This window comes from Candoia aspera, chromosome 6 (assembly GCF_035149785.1).
Source record: "Candoia aspera isolate rCanAsp1 chromosome 6, rCanAsp1.hap2, whole genome shotgun sequence".
Taxonomy (NCBI): Eukaryota; Metazoa; Chordata; class Lepidosauria; order Squamata; family Boidae; genus Candoia; species Candoia aspera.
This window is the reverse complement of record NC_086158.1, coordinates 55,611,776-55,627,733: the sequence shown is the minus strand read 5'-3', so window position 1 is coordinate 55,627,733 and position 15,958 is coordinate 55,611,776. Positions and strand designations below refer to the sequence as shown.

The 15,958-nt window shown below is 38.0% G+C and overlaps 1 protein-coding gene across 3 annotated transcripts in view; it reads left to right on the top strand.

Annotated features, from left to right (window-relative positions):
* Positions 1 to 15,958, top strand: part of NRAP (nebulin related anchoring protein) — a 72,617-nt gene that overhangs the window by 43,465 nt on the left and 13,194 nt on the right. For all 3 annotated transcript variants that reach the window (XM_063307190.1, XM_063307189.1, XM_063307188.1), the window contains 9 exons: positions 215 to 322; positions 4,352 to 4,462; positions 5,721 to 5,918; positions 7,692 to 7,796; positions 9,309 to 9,407; positions 11,594 to 11,698; positions 12,503 to 12,610; positions 13,889 to 14,200; positions 15,161 to 15,265. In XM_063307190.1, the coding sequence (XP_063163260.1) occupies positions 215 to 322; positions 4,352 to 4,462; positions 5,721 to 5,918; positions 7,692 to 7,796; positions 9,309 to 9,407; positions 11,594 to 11,698; positions 12,503 to 12,610; positions 13,889 to 14,200; positions 15,161 to 15,265 (1,251 nt within the window). The remainder of the gene's footprint in view (positions 1 to 214; positions 323 to 4,351; positions 4,463 to 5,720; positions 5,919 to 7,691; positions 7,797 to 9,308; positions 9,408 to 11,593; positions 11,699 to 12,502; positions 12,611 to 13,888; positions 14,201 to 15,160; positions 15,266 to 15,958) is intronic.

Below are 15,958 nucleotides of genomic sequence, written 5' to 3'. Positions count from 1 at the left end.
GACTGTGTCAGAAGTGAAACATAGCATCAGATAAGATCTGTAACTCTAACAGTGTATAAAATTGACCTAAAGTAGAGAACCCTTAGTTAAAAACAAAGAAATTTATGTAAGTTTGCTCTAGGCATTCTAGGTATAGGTACTTGCCTTTTGTAGTCAAGAACGTGCTTCAAGTGTCAATAAATGGATCTTCGTCTTACTTCCTATTTCCAAATAGACCCGCTACAAGGAATCCTGGAACAAGATGCAACATGGTGGTTATAAACTGAAACTGGATGCCATTCCTTTCCAGACAGCAAAAGCTTCTAGTGAAATTATAAGTGACGTAAGTTGATTTAGTAACAATAATATCTGTTATGAAACAAAAAATCTTGGCAAAGAAATAATTCTGAGGGCATTTTGCTTAGACACTAGAAAAGGACAACAGAAGAAAGCAAATACCTTTGGAGTATTTTCCTTGCTCAAAAACAAGGAAAGCCCCAGTTAATTAACATAGGGTCTTGAATTTGTTATTTAGAACTATCCATTAAACTTTCTGTAATAAGGTTGCAGCCTCCCAAAGTACATTAACTATTATATTATTACAGGTAGTCCTCTATTTACGACCATTTGTTTAAGCGATCGTTTGACGTTACAATGGTGCTGAAAAAAGTGACTTACAACCAGTCCTCTCACTTACGACTATCATAGTGTCACGTGCAGTCATGTGATCAAAATTTGGGCTCTTGGCAACTGGCATGTATTTACAATGGTTGCAGCCTCTTGGAGTCATGTGTTTACCATCTGCAACCTTCCCAGTCAGCTTCTGACAAGCAAAGACAATGGGGGAAGCTGGATTTGCTTAACAATGTGATTCACTTAAAGACCACGGCAAAAAGGCTGTAAAATCAGTCACAGTCACGTGATGCCTCACTTAATGACCACATCGCTTAGCAACTAAAGTTCCTGTCGCAACTGTGGTCATAAATCGACTACCTGTAAAGGTTTTTACTTTAGATCTAGGAAATTTGGGTAATGGACTGAATCATTCTGGTATGATTTGGAGGACAAACTATTCATCTATTATTCTCTTATTGCTTAAAAATCAGTTTCGTGGTTTATTATGGCAGAGTATCCTTCAGCAAAGGATCGTTACCTTGTCGTGGTGCTGGAGCTTGAGCACCTCAATGAGGCCATGAGCTAAATCGTGAAGGGCCACCCAAGACGGGAAGGTCATGACAGAGAGGTCAGACTAACTGCGATCCCTGGGGAAGGTAATGGCAACCCACTCCAGTATTCTTGCCATGAAAACTAAATGGATCAGTACAACCAGAGATATGTCAGTATACCATCGGAAGATGAGACCCCTAGGTCAGAAGATGGTCAAAATGCTACTGGGGAGGAACAGAGGATGAGTTCAACTAGCCCCAGACGTGATGACGCAGCTAGCTCAAAGCCGAAAGGACGGCTAGCAGCCGACGGTGCTGGCGGTGAATGGCGAATCCGATGTTCTAAGGATCAACACACCATTGGAACCTGGAATGTAAGATCTATGAGCCAGGGCAAATTGGATGTGGTTATTGGTGAGATGTCAAGATTAAAGATAGACATTTTGGGCGTCAGTGAACTGAAATGGACTGGAATGGGCCACTTCACATCAAATGACCACCAGATCTACTACTGTGGACAAGAGGACCACAGAAGAAATGGAGTAGCCTTCATAATTAATAGTCAAGTGGCTAAAGCAGTGCTTGGATACAATCCAAAAAACGACAGAATGATCTCAATTCGAATTCAGGGCAAGCCATCTAACATCACAGTGATCCAAATATACGCCCCAACCACAGATGCTGAAGAAGCTGAAGTAGAGCAGTTCTATGAGGATCTGCAGCACCTACTGGACAACATGCCTAAAAGAGATGTTATTTTCATCACAGGAGACTGGAATGCTAAGGTGGGCAGTCAAATGACACCTGGAATTACAGGTAAGTATGGCCTGGGAGAACAAAACGAAGCAGGACATAGGCTGATAGAATTTTGCCAAGACAATTCACTCTGCATAACAAACACTCTCTTCCAACAACCTAAGAGATGGCTTTATACATGGACTTCCCCAGATGGACAACACCGAAATCAGATTGACTACATCCTTTGCAGCCAAAGGTGGCGGACATCTATACAGTCGGTAAAAACAAGACCTGGAGCTGACTGTAGTTCAGATCATGAACTTCTTCTTGCAAAATTTAGGGTCAGACTAAAGAGATTAGGGAAGACCCACAGATCAGCTAGATATGAGCTCACTAATATTCCTAAGGAATATGAAGTGGAGGTGAAGAATAGATTTAAGGGACTGGACTTAGTAGATAGGGTCCCGGAAGAACTCTGGACAGAAGTTCGCACATTGTTCAGGAGGCGGCAACAAAATACATCCCAAAGAAAGAGAAAACCAAGAAGGCAAAATGGCTGTCTGTTGAGACACTAGAAGTAGCCCAAGAAAGAAGGAAAGCAAAAGGCAACAGTGATAGGGGGAGATATGCCCAATTAAATGCAAAATTCCAGAGGTTAGCCAGAAGAGATAAGGAATTATTTTTAAACAAGCAATGCACGGAAGTGGAAGAAGATCCAGTGCTCAAGATCCTGCAAGGTAGACTTCAGCAATTCATGGAGCGAGAATTGCCAGATGTACAAGCTGGGTTTAGAAAAGGCAGAAGAACTAGGGACCAAATTGCCAATAACTGCTGGATAATGGAAAAAGCCAGGGAGTTTCAGAAAAACTATTTCTGTTTTATTGACTATTCTAAAGCCTTTGACTGTGTGGACCATAACAAATGGTGGCAAGTTCTTAGTGGTATGGGGATACCAAGTCATCTTGTGTGCCTCCTGAAGAATCTGTATAACGACCAAGTAGCAACAGTAAGAACAGACCATGGAACAACAGACTGGTTTAAGATTGGGAAAAGAGTACGGCAGGGCTGTATACTCTCACCCTACCTATTCAACTTGTACGCAGAACACATCATGCGACATGCTGGGCTTGAGGAATCCAAGGCTGGAGTTAAAATTGCTGGAAGAAACATTAACAGTCTCAGATATCCTGATGATACCACTTTGATGGCTGAAAGTGAAGAGGAACTGAGGAGCCTTATGATGAAAGTGAAAGAAGAAAGTGCAAAAGCTGGCTTGCAGCTAAACCTCAAAAAAACCAAGATTATGGCAACCAGCTTGATTGATATCTGGCAAATAGAGGGAGAAAATGTAGAAGCAGTGAAAGACTTTGTATTTCTAGGTGCAAAGATTACTGCAGATGCTGACTGCAGTCAGGAAATCAGAAGATGCTTAATCCTTGGGAGAAGAGCAATGACAAATCTCGATAAAATAGTTAACAGCAGGGACATCACACTGACAACAAAGGCCCGCATAGTTAAAGCAATGGTGTTCCCTGTAGTAACATATGGCTGCGAGAGCTGGACCATAAGGAAGGCTGAGAGAAGGAAGATCGATGCTTTGGAACTGTGGCTTTGGAGGAAAATTCTGAGAGTGCCTTGGACTGCAAGAAGATCAAACCAGTCCATCCTCCAGGAAATCAAGCCAGACTGCTCACTTGAGGGAATGATATTAAAGGCAAAACTGAAATACTTTGGCCACATAATGAGAAGACAGGACACCCTGGAGAAGATGTTGATGCTAGGCAGAGTGGAAGGCAAAAGGAAGAGGGGCCGACCAAGGGCAAGATGGATGGATGATATTCTAGAGGTGATGGATTTGTCCCTGGGGGAGCTGGAAGTGTTGGTGACTGACAGTAAGCTCTGGCATGGGCTGGTCCATGAAGTCACGAAGAGTCGGAAGTGACTAAACGAATAAACAACACCATGGCAGAGTAGTTCTTAAATCTTTGCTCCATGTGCATCAAGAGTTGAACACAGAGATGTTAATCTCATCTCCAGTAACATTGCAACTTAGTTTAGGCCATTATAATGGACTTCAACAAATAAAACAGCTGAGCAAATATGATATCCATCATAATGGGGATAACATGTATCTATGTATTGCATTTTATTTTCAGAGATGATGTGAATAAATACAACACTGTCTCTTTAGTACTACTTCTGACATATCTCATAGAAACTAGCTGTTGTTTAGGTAAAGTACATGTTAATAAATATAATTTGAACTTCTAAACCCACATTCCTTTTCTTATAGAGCAGACCTATTCTAAAACAAGTTTGGTTCTGCATGTATGTGGCTATTTGATAAACATGGCTTTATGTAAAGTGCTCACTAGCTGAGAAGACAACAAAAAGCAGTTGAATAATACTTTTCTTTCACTCTTCACATCTTTGCTAGGTTATTGTTTTGTTTTGTTTTTCCTCTTCAGCATAAGTACAAGGAGGCATTTGAGAAGATGAAAGGGCAGTTGATTGGTTCCTATGGCTTGGAAGATATAAACATTTCTCACTTAATCCATGCAGCTTTGGTACAAAGTGATGTAAGTAGCATAATAAATAAACTGGTATCCCCATATTTCCATTAAACAAACATTAAATTTGTTAGGTTCAGCATACTCAAGATAATATAAATTGACAAGACTTCCTCTATATGCATAAGAATATAAGACAATCCTTGACAGAACTAAAATCTTATCTAATTCAGCATCCTGTTTATTTCACCAGCCAGGCAGATGCCTATCAAAAAAGAAAAATAATAAGAGAAAAGAGAAGAAAAAAGGAAAAGGAAAGAAAAGAAAAGAACTCATGATAAGACATAAATACCACAACCCATCTCTCTCCTTTTTCCCCAGCTTCTGGTACTCGGGACCACACCACCTCTGGAATATCCATATAGCCATCATTGTTTGGAACCATTGATAGCCTTGTCCTCCTAAATGAGTTTAAGTTGTCTCTAGAGCTATCTGAGTTATTGTCCATCACAAGATCTTTTTTTTAGATTTTTTTTATCCACCTTTTTATTTTTATAAATTACTCAAGGCAGGGAACATACCTAATACTCCTTCCTCCTCCTATTTCCCCACAATAACAACCCTGGGTTGGGCTGAGAGAGAGTGACTGGCCCAAAGTCACCCAGCTGGCTTTCATCATGCCTAAGGCGGGACTAGAACTCTCAGTCTCCTGGTTTCTAGCCTGGTGCCTTCACCACTAAACCAAACTGGCTCTTGTTCCTATGGAGATACAATGAAAGGAGACTTGCATGTAAGCTGCCTTGAGCTCCTGGAGAAAACAAATCTAACAAAATATGCAAACAAACAAATTAAAAATGCTAACTTAATACTGCACCTATATTAACTCTGAAAATGGAAGGGAAGGGAAATTCAAGACCAGTGACAGAAGAAGTAGTAAGGAAAAAGGTGAAGAGGGCAAAAGACTGTTGTGCTTCTAATTTTCTAGTAGTGTTATACTGGCACACAAATATAATACATGCATTTTCATTGAAGAACAATTTTGAAATTACTACAAAGACTTCTAAGGCAATAGCTCATATGCTTAGGAAAAGGATTTAGTAATGTACACATAATGCACACCAAGCTTGTTGAGGAGCAAATTATAACAGTATAACAGTAGTGGCCAGTTGTGGCCTGTGGTTATATTTTAACTATTGTTTTCTGTCCTGTTTCCTGGTCTGTAGTTTGGCATAATTATAAATTGTAAAGTGAATAATTCTGAAAGAATTTGTCAAATGATTTTCTATGGCTGAAAAATAGCAATATTTTTTTTTAACTTCCTTCATAGATAAATTACAGGAAAGATTTTGATAAGCAGAAGAGCAAGCTCCACCTACCACTGGACATGCTGAATTTAGTGCATGCCAGAAAAGCCCAGTCTTTGGTCAGTGATCAGGAATATAGACAACTGCTTCATGATTACACATCTCTGTCTGAAGATATGAGGCTGCAATGCGCTAAAAAAGCGTATAAACTACAGAGTGAGGTAAATTAAGTTCTGCAGACCACGTTTAACTGAGGGTTGAACAGCTTCTGTTAGGTAAAAAGCCAGATCCATCTTTGAAGAATAAGTCAAAACCACACTTGAATGTTGGGCAATGCCAGATTCAAACGAAAGTGGGGCCATGCCCAAAGTGGACTGAACTATTACTTCTTTAAAATCTATTTTTATAGTAATTTACTTTCCTCCCTTAATAGGTATAAAGATACCTCCCCATTCTGCTCCTATGCAGGTTTAAACATGAGTTTTAAGAGTGTACTTTCTAATATACTTATGTATATACTTATTTACTGGGATTCATATGCTGCTCCAACCCAGTAGGTCTTTGTTTGGCTTACATTTCTTCCTAAAATAACACAGCATTTTCTGGAGCTCCTCAGTGGTTCGAGGAGCTCTGCTGGCTTGGTGGACACAGAAAAGCTGCTCAGATGCAATTTCATCCAGGCTGCTATCACCCTGACACTCCTGTTAGCAACTAGATCTTAGTGGAACTGCTTAGGAATCCCCCCAAGCACCCTCTGGAAATGAGTTGGATCTGACAGATGTCTGTGACAATCTATTCTCCTTGTTGGTGTTATTGGCACACAACAACAATAGCAATCAGGGTAATTTTACCATGACACAGGACATCTATTAATCAGATCATGTTGTGGGTCTAACATGCAACCTCCCACATGAGTTTGGGCTATGACAACCTGGGACAAGCCCATCATTGTCATGAACTCCTGGGATGCCTGAGAACCCAACCCCAGAGATGGCAGGTTGAAGTTCCCCAACATCATAAGCTGGGGAACTGTATCCTACCCTGACAATGGAATAAAGCAGCCCAGGAAAGGATGCTTCCCACCACCAGTGGGAATAGTGCAACAGCAGCAGTGCCCACTTGGCCTCACACCTGGTTAAATGTGGCACAGTGCCTTCAGTCACTTGTAGAAGATAATGGATGACAATAGCCACCCTACTTCCCTAGCCCTGAGCTCATGGCTGCTGACCCAGCCAAAATCTGGGAAGTCACATTTTGAGAGGTGAACAATTCACTTGGTGGGGTAAGCCAGATCTATGTTCTCATCGACAATCAAATTGTCGACAAGAAGATATCATTTGTTACAGATAGATTTGGCATTAAGAAGCAGCAGCCAGAAGAAAGGGCTTTTAAGAACCTGGCTATGAAGGCTACCAGGCTGAAGTAAAGTGTCCATAGATGGGGACTGGTCTCTAATACCCATTCCCCCTGAGCAGCCTGCCTGTTGCCTATCTTGTTCTGACCTATCTGTACCTAAATCTTTGTATCTTCTTTGATTCTTCCCAACTCTTGAGATTTAAAATTTAATGTATGTACAATAGTTATAACTGTTACAACTGTAGCTTATTTTAAAAATAGTAGTGTAACCTGTCTGGGGTGAGTATAAACATGATTTCACCAATGCACTGTTTTTTATTGGTATGAATGATTTTTAGAGGAAACATCAGAAATAGTTTATAATTTTATACATAATCAGCATCAGAATTAGCTATTTCTTTTCTGCTTAGATGGCTAGGTGTGTGTGTGTGTGTGTGTGTGTAAACGGCTGGGTTAATGCTTTGTGCATGTAAATGCGAGTGTGTGTAAATGCACAATCATGAAATAGGTAAAATCAGTTCCAATATGGTTGAAGGTTACAAAAGTCTTGTGTGGTAGATGTTATTTATAAGGAAAGCATTTGAATGACTGTTTCTTAGGTTCTGTGCTATAAATTAGTTTTGACTGGCTTCCCATAGAATTTGTACCGATCTGACTTGAACTTTATGAGGGGAGTTGGCTGTATCATACCAGGGGCCTTGGAGATTGAAGCAAAGAAGAAAGCTTCTGAACTCAGCAGTGAGGTAACAAAAGAGGTTTTTGATTTCTCCGCTACAAACAAGGATTTGCCAGATGTCTGTGTAAAACTGACAAAGAAGCTTCCTGATTAAGGGTGGGCTCTCATTCTCACCCTCCCTCTTTATTTGATCACTCAATTTATATCCTGGGTGAACTGAATGGAGTTCAAGGTTTTGCAGACCTTGATAACTACTTTCACAAACTTCCTGTTCTGTAATCAGGACCCAAGTGATTGGTACATTAGGGTGATCCTTTGTAGAAGGAAATGTTCCTTTCCAGATGAAAGGAAGCCTGTATTTTTATATTAGACATAGAATCACATTTCTCAAAACCCAGGTGACTCTACATAAGTGGCCTGGAAAGAGAATTACTCTTCCTCATTACTATGCACTCTCTCCCGCTCCCTCTCCTGCTTTCTCTCATCTCACTCTTAAGTTTTTCTCCAGAGCAAAAGAATGGGTCAATGTCAATAATAAGACAAAATAAAGACCAAAATAGATATAATGGCAGAAACCACACTTTAAAAATGTGCATGTCATCTCCTTTCATGTATAAAGCATGGTGTAAATGTTTTTCCTCAAAAGATCCTGGAGGTGAGAACAGCTGAATCCTCCCCATCTTGCCCTCTCCTTTTTCATAGTTTCAATCTCTTTTTTTCTCTCCCATCTGAGGAAGCCTGGCTGGACTGAAAAGGCCTTTAAAAAGCAGAGGAAGGCATGGACAGTGAGGTGTTCGGCTTTCATCCTTTGGGATCTACCCTATTCTCTACTTCTTCTAAATATATGAATAAACAGACATAACCAGTGGGGCTGTGCATCCTTTGGAAGTCCTTTAGACCTCATGTGAGCGTAGAACCTCTCTGCTATTGATAAAAGCAGCCCAACTTTTTTCAGCTCTAATATAAGTGTTTTATTCATTTCAGGGATTTCAGTAAAATAAAAAATATCAGATCTAAACTGATTCAGTTCAAAGATTCTAACTGAAGGGATTATCTGATCAAATCTACTTTGAATTGAATCGTACATTTGAGGCTCTACAGTACCACAACAAACTGGTGGCTAGACCAAACCAACTAAACCCCAAAATGGATTGTATAATTTCTAGTCTAAAGATCACTGAAATGATGACTCACACACAGACCAAAAAAGTTACAATAACATTTAATCCAGGATAATCACTTGTACTTCAGTTATACTAGTTCTCAGCATTTTAATAATACTATTTTTTTTAAAATACTCATGTAGATAAAAATATCAGGTGGTTTATCATGTTTCTTCCAAAGAGCTAAGGTGTAGTTCAAAAGAAGTAATGTCAACTAGTCCTTGTGTTTTTGCATGGAGTCTGCTGATTTTACTATACAGGCATGGGTATATATATATAGGCAAGGGGTTAAAACGACATACAAGTCTACATGTTGTAAATTCTGTGTAAAGTGCTAGCTAAATCAGTAGCATGCAAAATATAATGTCCTTATCCTGTATTTCTCCTTTTGTTTGTCTCTCTCTCTGTGAATTCAGAGTAAATACCGTCAGCAAGCAAATTCCTTCAAGTACACATCAGTGACAGACTCTCCTGGCCTTCTTCATGCAAAATTCAGCAGTATGATTGCTAATGAGGTAGGTTCTGCTAACATGGATCAGAAAATATGCTCTTTAAAATTCAATATATTGAGGGGGGAGGAGAGCAGCATGCGCTGAGAAATGTAATATACCAAAAAGGAAAAAAAAAAGGCACCATCAATTTATCCTTTTACATAGTAACATCATTTCTATTGTCCCTGGACAAGCTTTAAATATCATTTTCTCAATCATACTGACAAAGAAAACAAATCAGAGCAGTTATTTCATAGGGATTTGTGCAAATGACTTCTCTTTCGTTCTGGAAAGCAGCCATAATGCAAAGGGGTATACTGGAAGGACAGTCTCAGAGACAGTTAACATCAGTGTGTTCAGAAACTCACTTAAAGCACCAAAGTCCAAGTATCTTGCTTCTGATTTTTCCAAATATTCAGAAGGTCTTTACAGATTCATTTCACCAATAAAGTGAAAATAAAACCAAATCCACATTGGGAAACTGTTTGGCCCCGTAAATTTCCTTGTTTTGGCACTTTTCAAAGCAATATTGAATGTTTATGGAAATGTCATGAAAGAAGGCTTTAAGAAATTATGGATCAGTCCTGTCTTCTTTCTGTAGTTCTTTCCATTTTCATTAATTCCTGTTCAGAATCTGATGTTGAAGATGGCTCAGATGAGTTGCTGACAAAAGCAGGGCCTGGCCTGATAGGTTTGTTGTTTTCAACAACTTAGTTTTTAGGTCTGTAATGTTTCCTCAATCAGTAAGATTAATTAGTTAACAAAATATTGATTCACTAAAACATTAAATTTTGAATATATTATTACATAGAAAATATTAAATCAGATTCATTGGGTAGCAGATTTTGAAATCATTTAAATAAAAATGTTTGTAAAAACAGCAGATGCAGTATTGGAAGAGGCCTTTATTCTGCATGGGAGAAATTATACAATGCCTTTTCAGTAAAGATTGCTGTTTTAATTGGGTTATGAATTTATTTTTATTATTTCTGTACTTTTAAAAACTCTATCAGCTGTGTACTTGTTAGCTGGAGGAGGTTGAATGCAGGGAAAAATTGCCTATAGATGTTTCTCTTCTCACACACGTGCAGACTAAAATGCATAGTGTTTCCAACAGTAGAAGGTTCAAAAACTACATCCAGATTGAAAGCCCCCATTTTGGGAGACCCAAGCATTGAACCCATTAACTACATCAGCTGGTTGAGGTCATTATATTCCTCCTTTTGTTTCAAGAAAAAAACCTCAATAGAAATATCCATCCAGTTTTAGGGAAAATCCACAACCCTCCAGCTATATGTCCCTTTGAAAGAAAAGGATGGATATGATTGACACCATAAAACTCTGTTTCATCTGCCCTCATTCTTTCTCTTGAGTTATTGTGGGCAATTTCCATTTTAGTTTAAACCCAGCACACTCCCAGTCATTCCCTATATCCAAATCAGAGCAAGCATACGCATTATTCAGTACAGCTAACAAAAATGTAGCTTGATGTTTATTTATTAAACATCAGCAAACATCAAAAACATTTGCTGGCAAAAATGGGATAAAAGGCAGGCAAAAGCAGAGGAAGAGCAAGACGTGAACAACAGGCAACAATTTACATTATCTGTATATCTAGATCTATGTATCCAAAGGCACAGAACTTTCCAGAGCCACAGGAAACAATACTGTAATTAGTGGGAACAGTCATAAAGGGAGGGCCTTTGGTTATTCCAGCTTTAACCCTTTTGTGTATATAATAGTAGCAGAATAGAGATGGAAAGTAGGACACTGGCAGATCCCTCTTCTATTCTAAGCTATGAAAGAAACAGTTTGGTGGGTGGGCATGATGTATCCATTGTGAAGAAAATAGGACAGCTGCAGCAGGGGTTTTTCTTTCTTCAAGAGGCGGTAGGGAGCACTGTTTTCCCATCTTTTCCTGCATGGAGAAAGTTGATTACAATTTCACGAATTGTTACTGATTGTCCTCAGTTGTGGAGATTCTTGCCTAAAGCCTCCAGCCTTGGACTGGAGATAGTTCCATATCTGTATAAAATATGGATAAAATTCATATTTTATACAAAACAATTGTAATATGAAACATGTGGTATTTAAGAAATACATGTATTAAAAAATCCTAACAGGTGAATATAACTTCATTTCATAAATGTAACTTGATAACATTTAAAGGGAATTCTTGTTAACTAGACTTTTAAATACAATTCTCCTAGCGCCTGTACAAAGCAGCAGGTGAAGACACTTTGCATCAGTGTACGGTAACACTGGGGCTTCCTGAGTTTGAAAGGGCAAAAATGAATGCGGCGAACATTAGTGAGGTAAGTGCTTAGTTTAATCCTGGCCATTTTTTCTCCTTAATAAATGTCTTTAACCTCTTATTCCATACAGGAGAGGTTTACAGTAACAGCCATTTTACTGATCTGTATGAAATATAATTGCTATCTTCTGTTCTTGATACTCGGTCAGAGCAGCTGTGGTTTATCTATTTATTACAGTTTTATCCTCTGTGTTTCATTTTATATTTGGCTGCTGTGACTCTTCAGAAAGAAAATCTGGATGCTCTGAGAGCTGATAATTTTAATTCCCTTATTGCATCTATTAAACCAGCATCTTAATTCACTGGCATTGCTGCAACTAAATTTTGCATATTAGCTTTTACTTTTATTGAAAATGGTCTTTCCCCTAGCAGTAGTTTCAATGCAGTGAATTTTCAGTATTAAATATTCTTTGGTGAGATTGTTATAATGACTGCAGTTATTATGGGATGTTAATATTTGGGTAGAAGTACTGTCTACACTGAATCTTCCACCTTCTTTTCCTTCCTAAATTAATGTGGAAATAGAAGGAATCTAGAGTATGAATAAATGCATGCAAAAATGATATGGGTGAAATTTCTGTCCAAATCTAATACAGTATATGTTCTGTCCAAATCTAATATATGTCTTGGATGTGGCATTGTTTTTTTGTATTAGATTTGAAGAAGTGTCTTTCTACAAGAGATAAAAGAATGATATGAGATATTTTGAAAACCCTGTACTACAACCCAAACACATTCCTTTTGTTGATTTAAGTTGCCATTTAAAATTTAACCAAGAAATCTAAAGTTGCCATTTCCACTTTAGGCAAAATACAGGGAATCTTGGCATAATCTCTGTGCTCAGGGTTATAAACTGACAATGGAAGCCATCCCTTTCCAGACAGCCAAGGCCTCCCGAGAAATTGCCAGTGATGTGAGTAGAATTATGCAGCCTTCCATCTTGCCTAATTTTTGTTAACTTCATGTAATACATTGTATAAAGCAGATTTTACTGAATTAAAGCAGTCCCATAATCATGTGAGACAAGGATGTGAGACAGAATATATTACTTATGAATGAGATTCTTTGTGTGGATTTAAAAAAAGTCACTGTTAATCAGAAACAAAGCAAGGCTGAAGCTCTTGCATTGGGAATAGGGGAAAGAAAAATAACTCTGGATGCTCAGTTCTGATTTACCCAGAACATCCAAAATCATATCTATCCATGTAAATAGATAATCCACTTATTTCCTTGGGTATTCCTGTAAAACAGCTAAGGGTAATGAAGAGAGATTTGCATTTGCATTTGACAGTATTAATATATTATTTTCTGCTTTTAAAAGCCCAATGCTTTTTGTATGGGAATTAAATTCTTAACTATCCTGAAAAAAATGTCCCCCAAATCAAGTAATAAGGGCACAGAAATAATAAAAAAAAGATGATGATGATAATAATACAAAAAAAGCTTTCACTGTCATAAGAATGCTAGCTTTTAAAGCAGCAGTGGTACCCATACAGTCTGTAGGTAATATAGATTTGCTCTCTTTGGTTATTGGGAGAATTCAACATTTTGAACTCTTTTTCTCAATCCCCAGTGACTCCTTGCAAGTATCATTTGTCTAGGGATTTCATATATTACAGCGTATATTCCAATATAGCATCTTTTGGATAAGAATAAGTATTTTGACTACATCAGTATAACTTTCAGATAAACAAAACCTAGCCTAAGTCATGCTGAGATATGGTTATGAACATGTTATCTCTTTGATGCTACTGTTCAAACACCAACACTACAATGTACATATGAAAAAGATGCAAATGCTTTCCACCTGTATAGTGCTTCACTTCATAGTCATCTGCTCTAATTGCTCAGCCTTCCATGCCTGGCAGCAAGTCCCTCCAATACTTAACCCTTGAGTTCAAAAGGGCTTATTACCAAATCTCACTTTTTTTCAGTAGACACATATAGAGTCCTGTTGTTCAAACAATAAATTTCTCTTGGCATGTGCTGATCAGAGCCAGGTTTTTGATATGTGAAAGATGAAAAGTGCACAGAGGTACAACATCGATAAAATGCGTGATAGGTCTCTCATGTATTGAATTGTTCGCTGTAGTAAACACTTTCTGTTTCTTTCTGTAGACATAAAGCTTACTTTTGAAAGCATCACAGATGTAGGGATGCAAGCTAAATCCTGTTTTCTTTTCCACCACAGCTACAGTATAAACATGACTTTGTTTCAGAGAGGGGGAAGCACATCGGTGCCAGGAGCATTCTGGATGATACCAATCTGCTACACTGCTTGCATGCTGCTAAGTTACAGAGTGAACAGGAGTACAAGAAAGAGTCCAGAAATACCTGTTCTCAGTACAGTCTCCCTATGGACATGGTTAATCTAGTTCATGCTAGAAAAGCCCAGAACCTCATCAGTGACCAGGACTATAGGAAAAGATTGCATGAGTACACAGTGCTCCCTGAAGACTTGAGGATGAAGTGGGCCAAAAGAGTTCATTTGCTGCAGAGTGAGGTACTGCGTGTGCTTGAATGTCAGTGTAAGAATAGTATGACACCCTGACAATTAATCTTGGACAAACAACAAAATGGTTTAGGGTGAATCTCATTAAGTATTGCTAACTTTACTAAATAGATAAATAGGGTATTTAGTATAAAGTTATGCCTATTAAACCTTGTCTACACTTGCACATTCTGAAGGACATGGTTTATGATTGACTTCAGAATGTTGTTCAGAAGTTATGCTAGAGGATTTGGTTAATTAAATTTAGAATTAATAGGATGTCAGCATCCACAAGTACTACAGGAAGTGCTAATGCCTGGAGCTTTAGCCTAAATCAAAGCAAAAGCATGTCAGTTCCTGTTTTTCTTTTTTCACTGTACATATGATAGAACATTCCAAACTCAAATCTGTGCTGTTTAGAATGCAATTTAAAAGAGCTCTGCCAACTGGATCTTTTCAATTAAAGCTAATGATAACACTGGAGAATCACTCTTGGGTTCTGCACTAAGCATAGCTAATATACGAAAGCAAAGCAAAGCAAAGTTATGCTTTAGGTTACAAACAGAATGAATTGGTAAAACTGCTGTTTTGGTTAGTCTGTCAACTAAGGGTTGCTTCACATCTTACCTTTTAAAGTATACTTTAACATTTGTATAGGTGTATACTTTAACATTGCATAAAAGACAATCATATCTAGTTACACTCACTGAAGAATGTGTACTGAGCATCCTCTGACAAAGTTGGTTGTGTAGCTGGGCAATGTTTGAAGCAGCAAATTTCAAAATGCATCCATTCAGCTAAGCATCCTTCCTAAATTTGTCTGTAATACATTATTTATTCCAAAAGGAAATGATGAATGCAAAAAAAAATGTCTCAGTGACTCAGAAAATATAAACATTCATATGTGAATATAAATCAGGGATTGTATCTCATTATACTTTCTCACATTTTGGTTTTACTTTTGTTGGATAGTTTTCCTACAAATCAGACCTGAACTTCATGAGGGGGGTTGGCTGGACAGCTCTGAGATCTCCTCATATCGAAAACGTGAAGAAGGCTGGAGAACTCATCAGTGAGGTACCGCTAACTCTTTCATGGGATTGTGCATCCATAAGATTTGTTTGCCCTCAAGATTCCTTGTTACACAACCCTTATGAACATAGTACTGCACTTCCTTTTGATGTGGAAGCCTATACAGAGAGCATGTATTAGCACTACCAAAGCAGACCTAAAGTTGTGAAAAGGGCACACTTGCAATTGACAGTAAAAAGCAGAAATTCATCCTTTTATCAGTATAACTAATTCACAAGCAAAAAACCTTATACTGTAGTTTGGAATCTGGAAAGACAAAGTTGAGACATTCTGAGTGCAATTTATATTTGTATAGGAGTATTTTTGTTTGTTTGTTTGTTTTGCACATACATTGCTGCTATAATATTTAGTCTTACCAGTTAGCGGCCCAGTAAAACTAAGCACTAAAAAGGCTTTTTTCCCTGTTTATTTATTGCACTACATAATAATAATTTGTTGTTTCTAGATCCAAGAACATCATGTTTTTGTTGGACAAACCATTTCTTCAGCCTAAATAAATAATAGAGAGCAAACTTTATCTCAGTATTTTTAAATTATGTATTTTTTTAAAAAAAATGCTATCATAGAGATTAAGCAAAATGATATTGACAAAGATAGGCCAGATCTGTTACCAAAGCAATGAAGGGAAAAATAGATAGCTTAAGTCCAAAACAAGAGGAAAGTGTATGGAAATGGCTG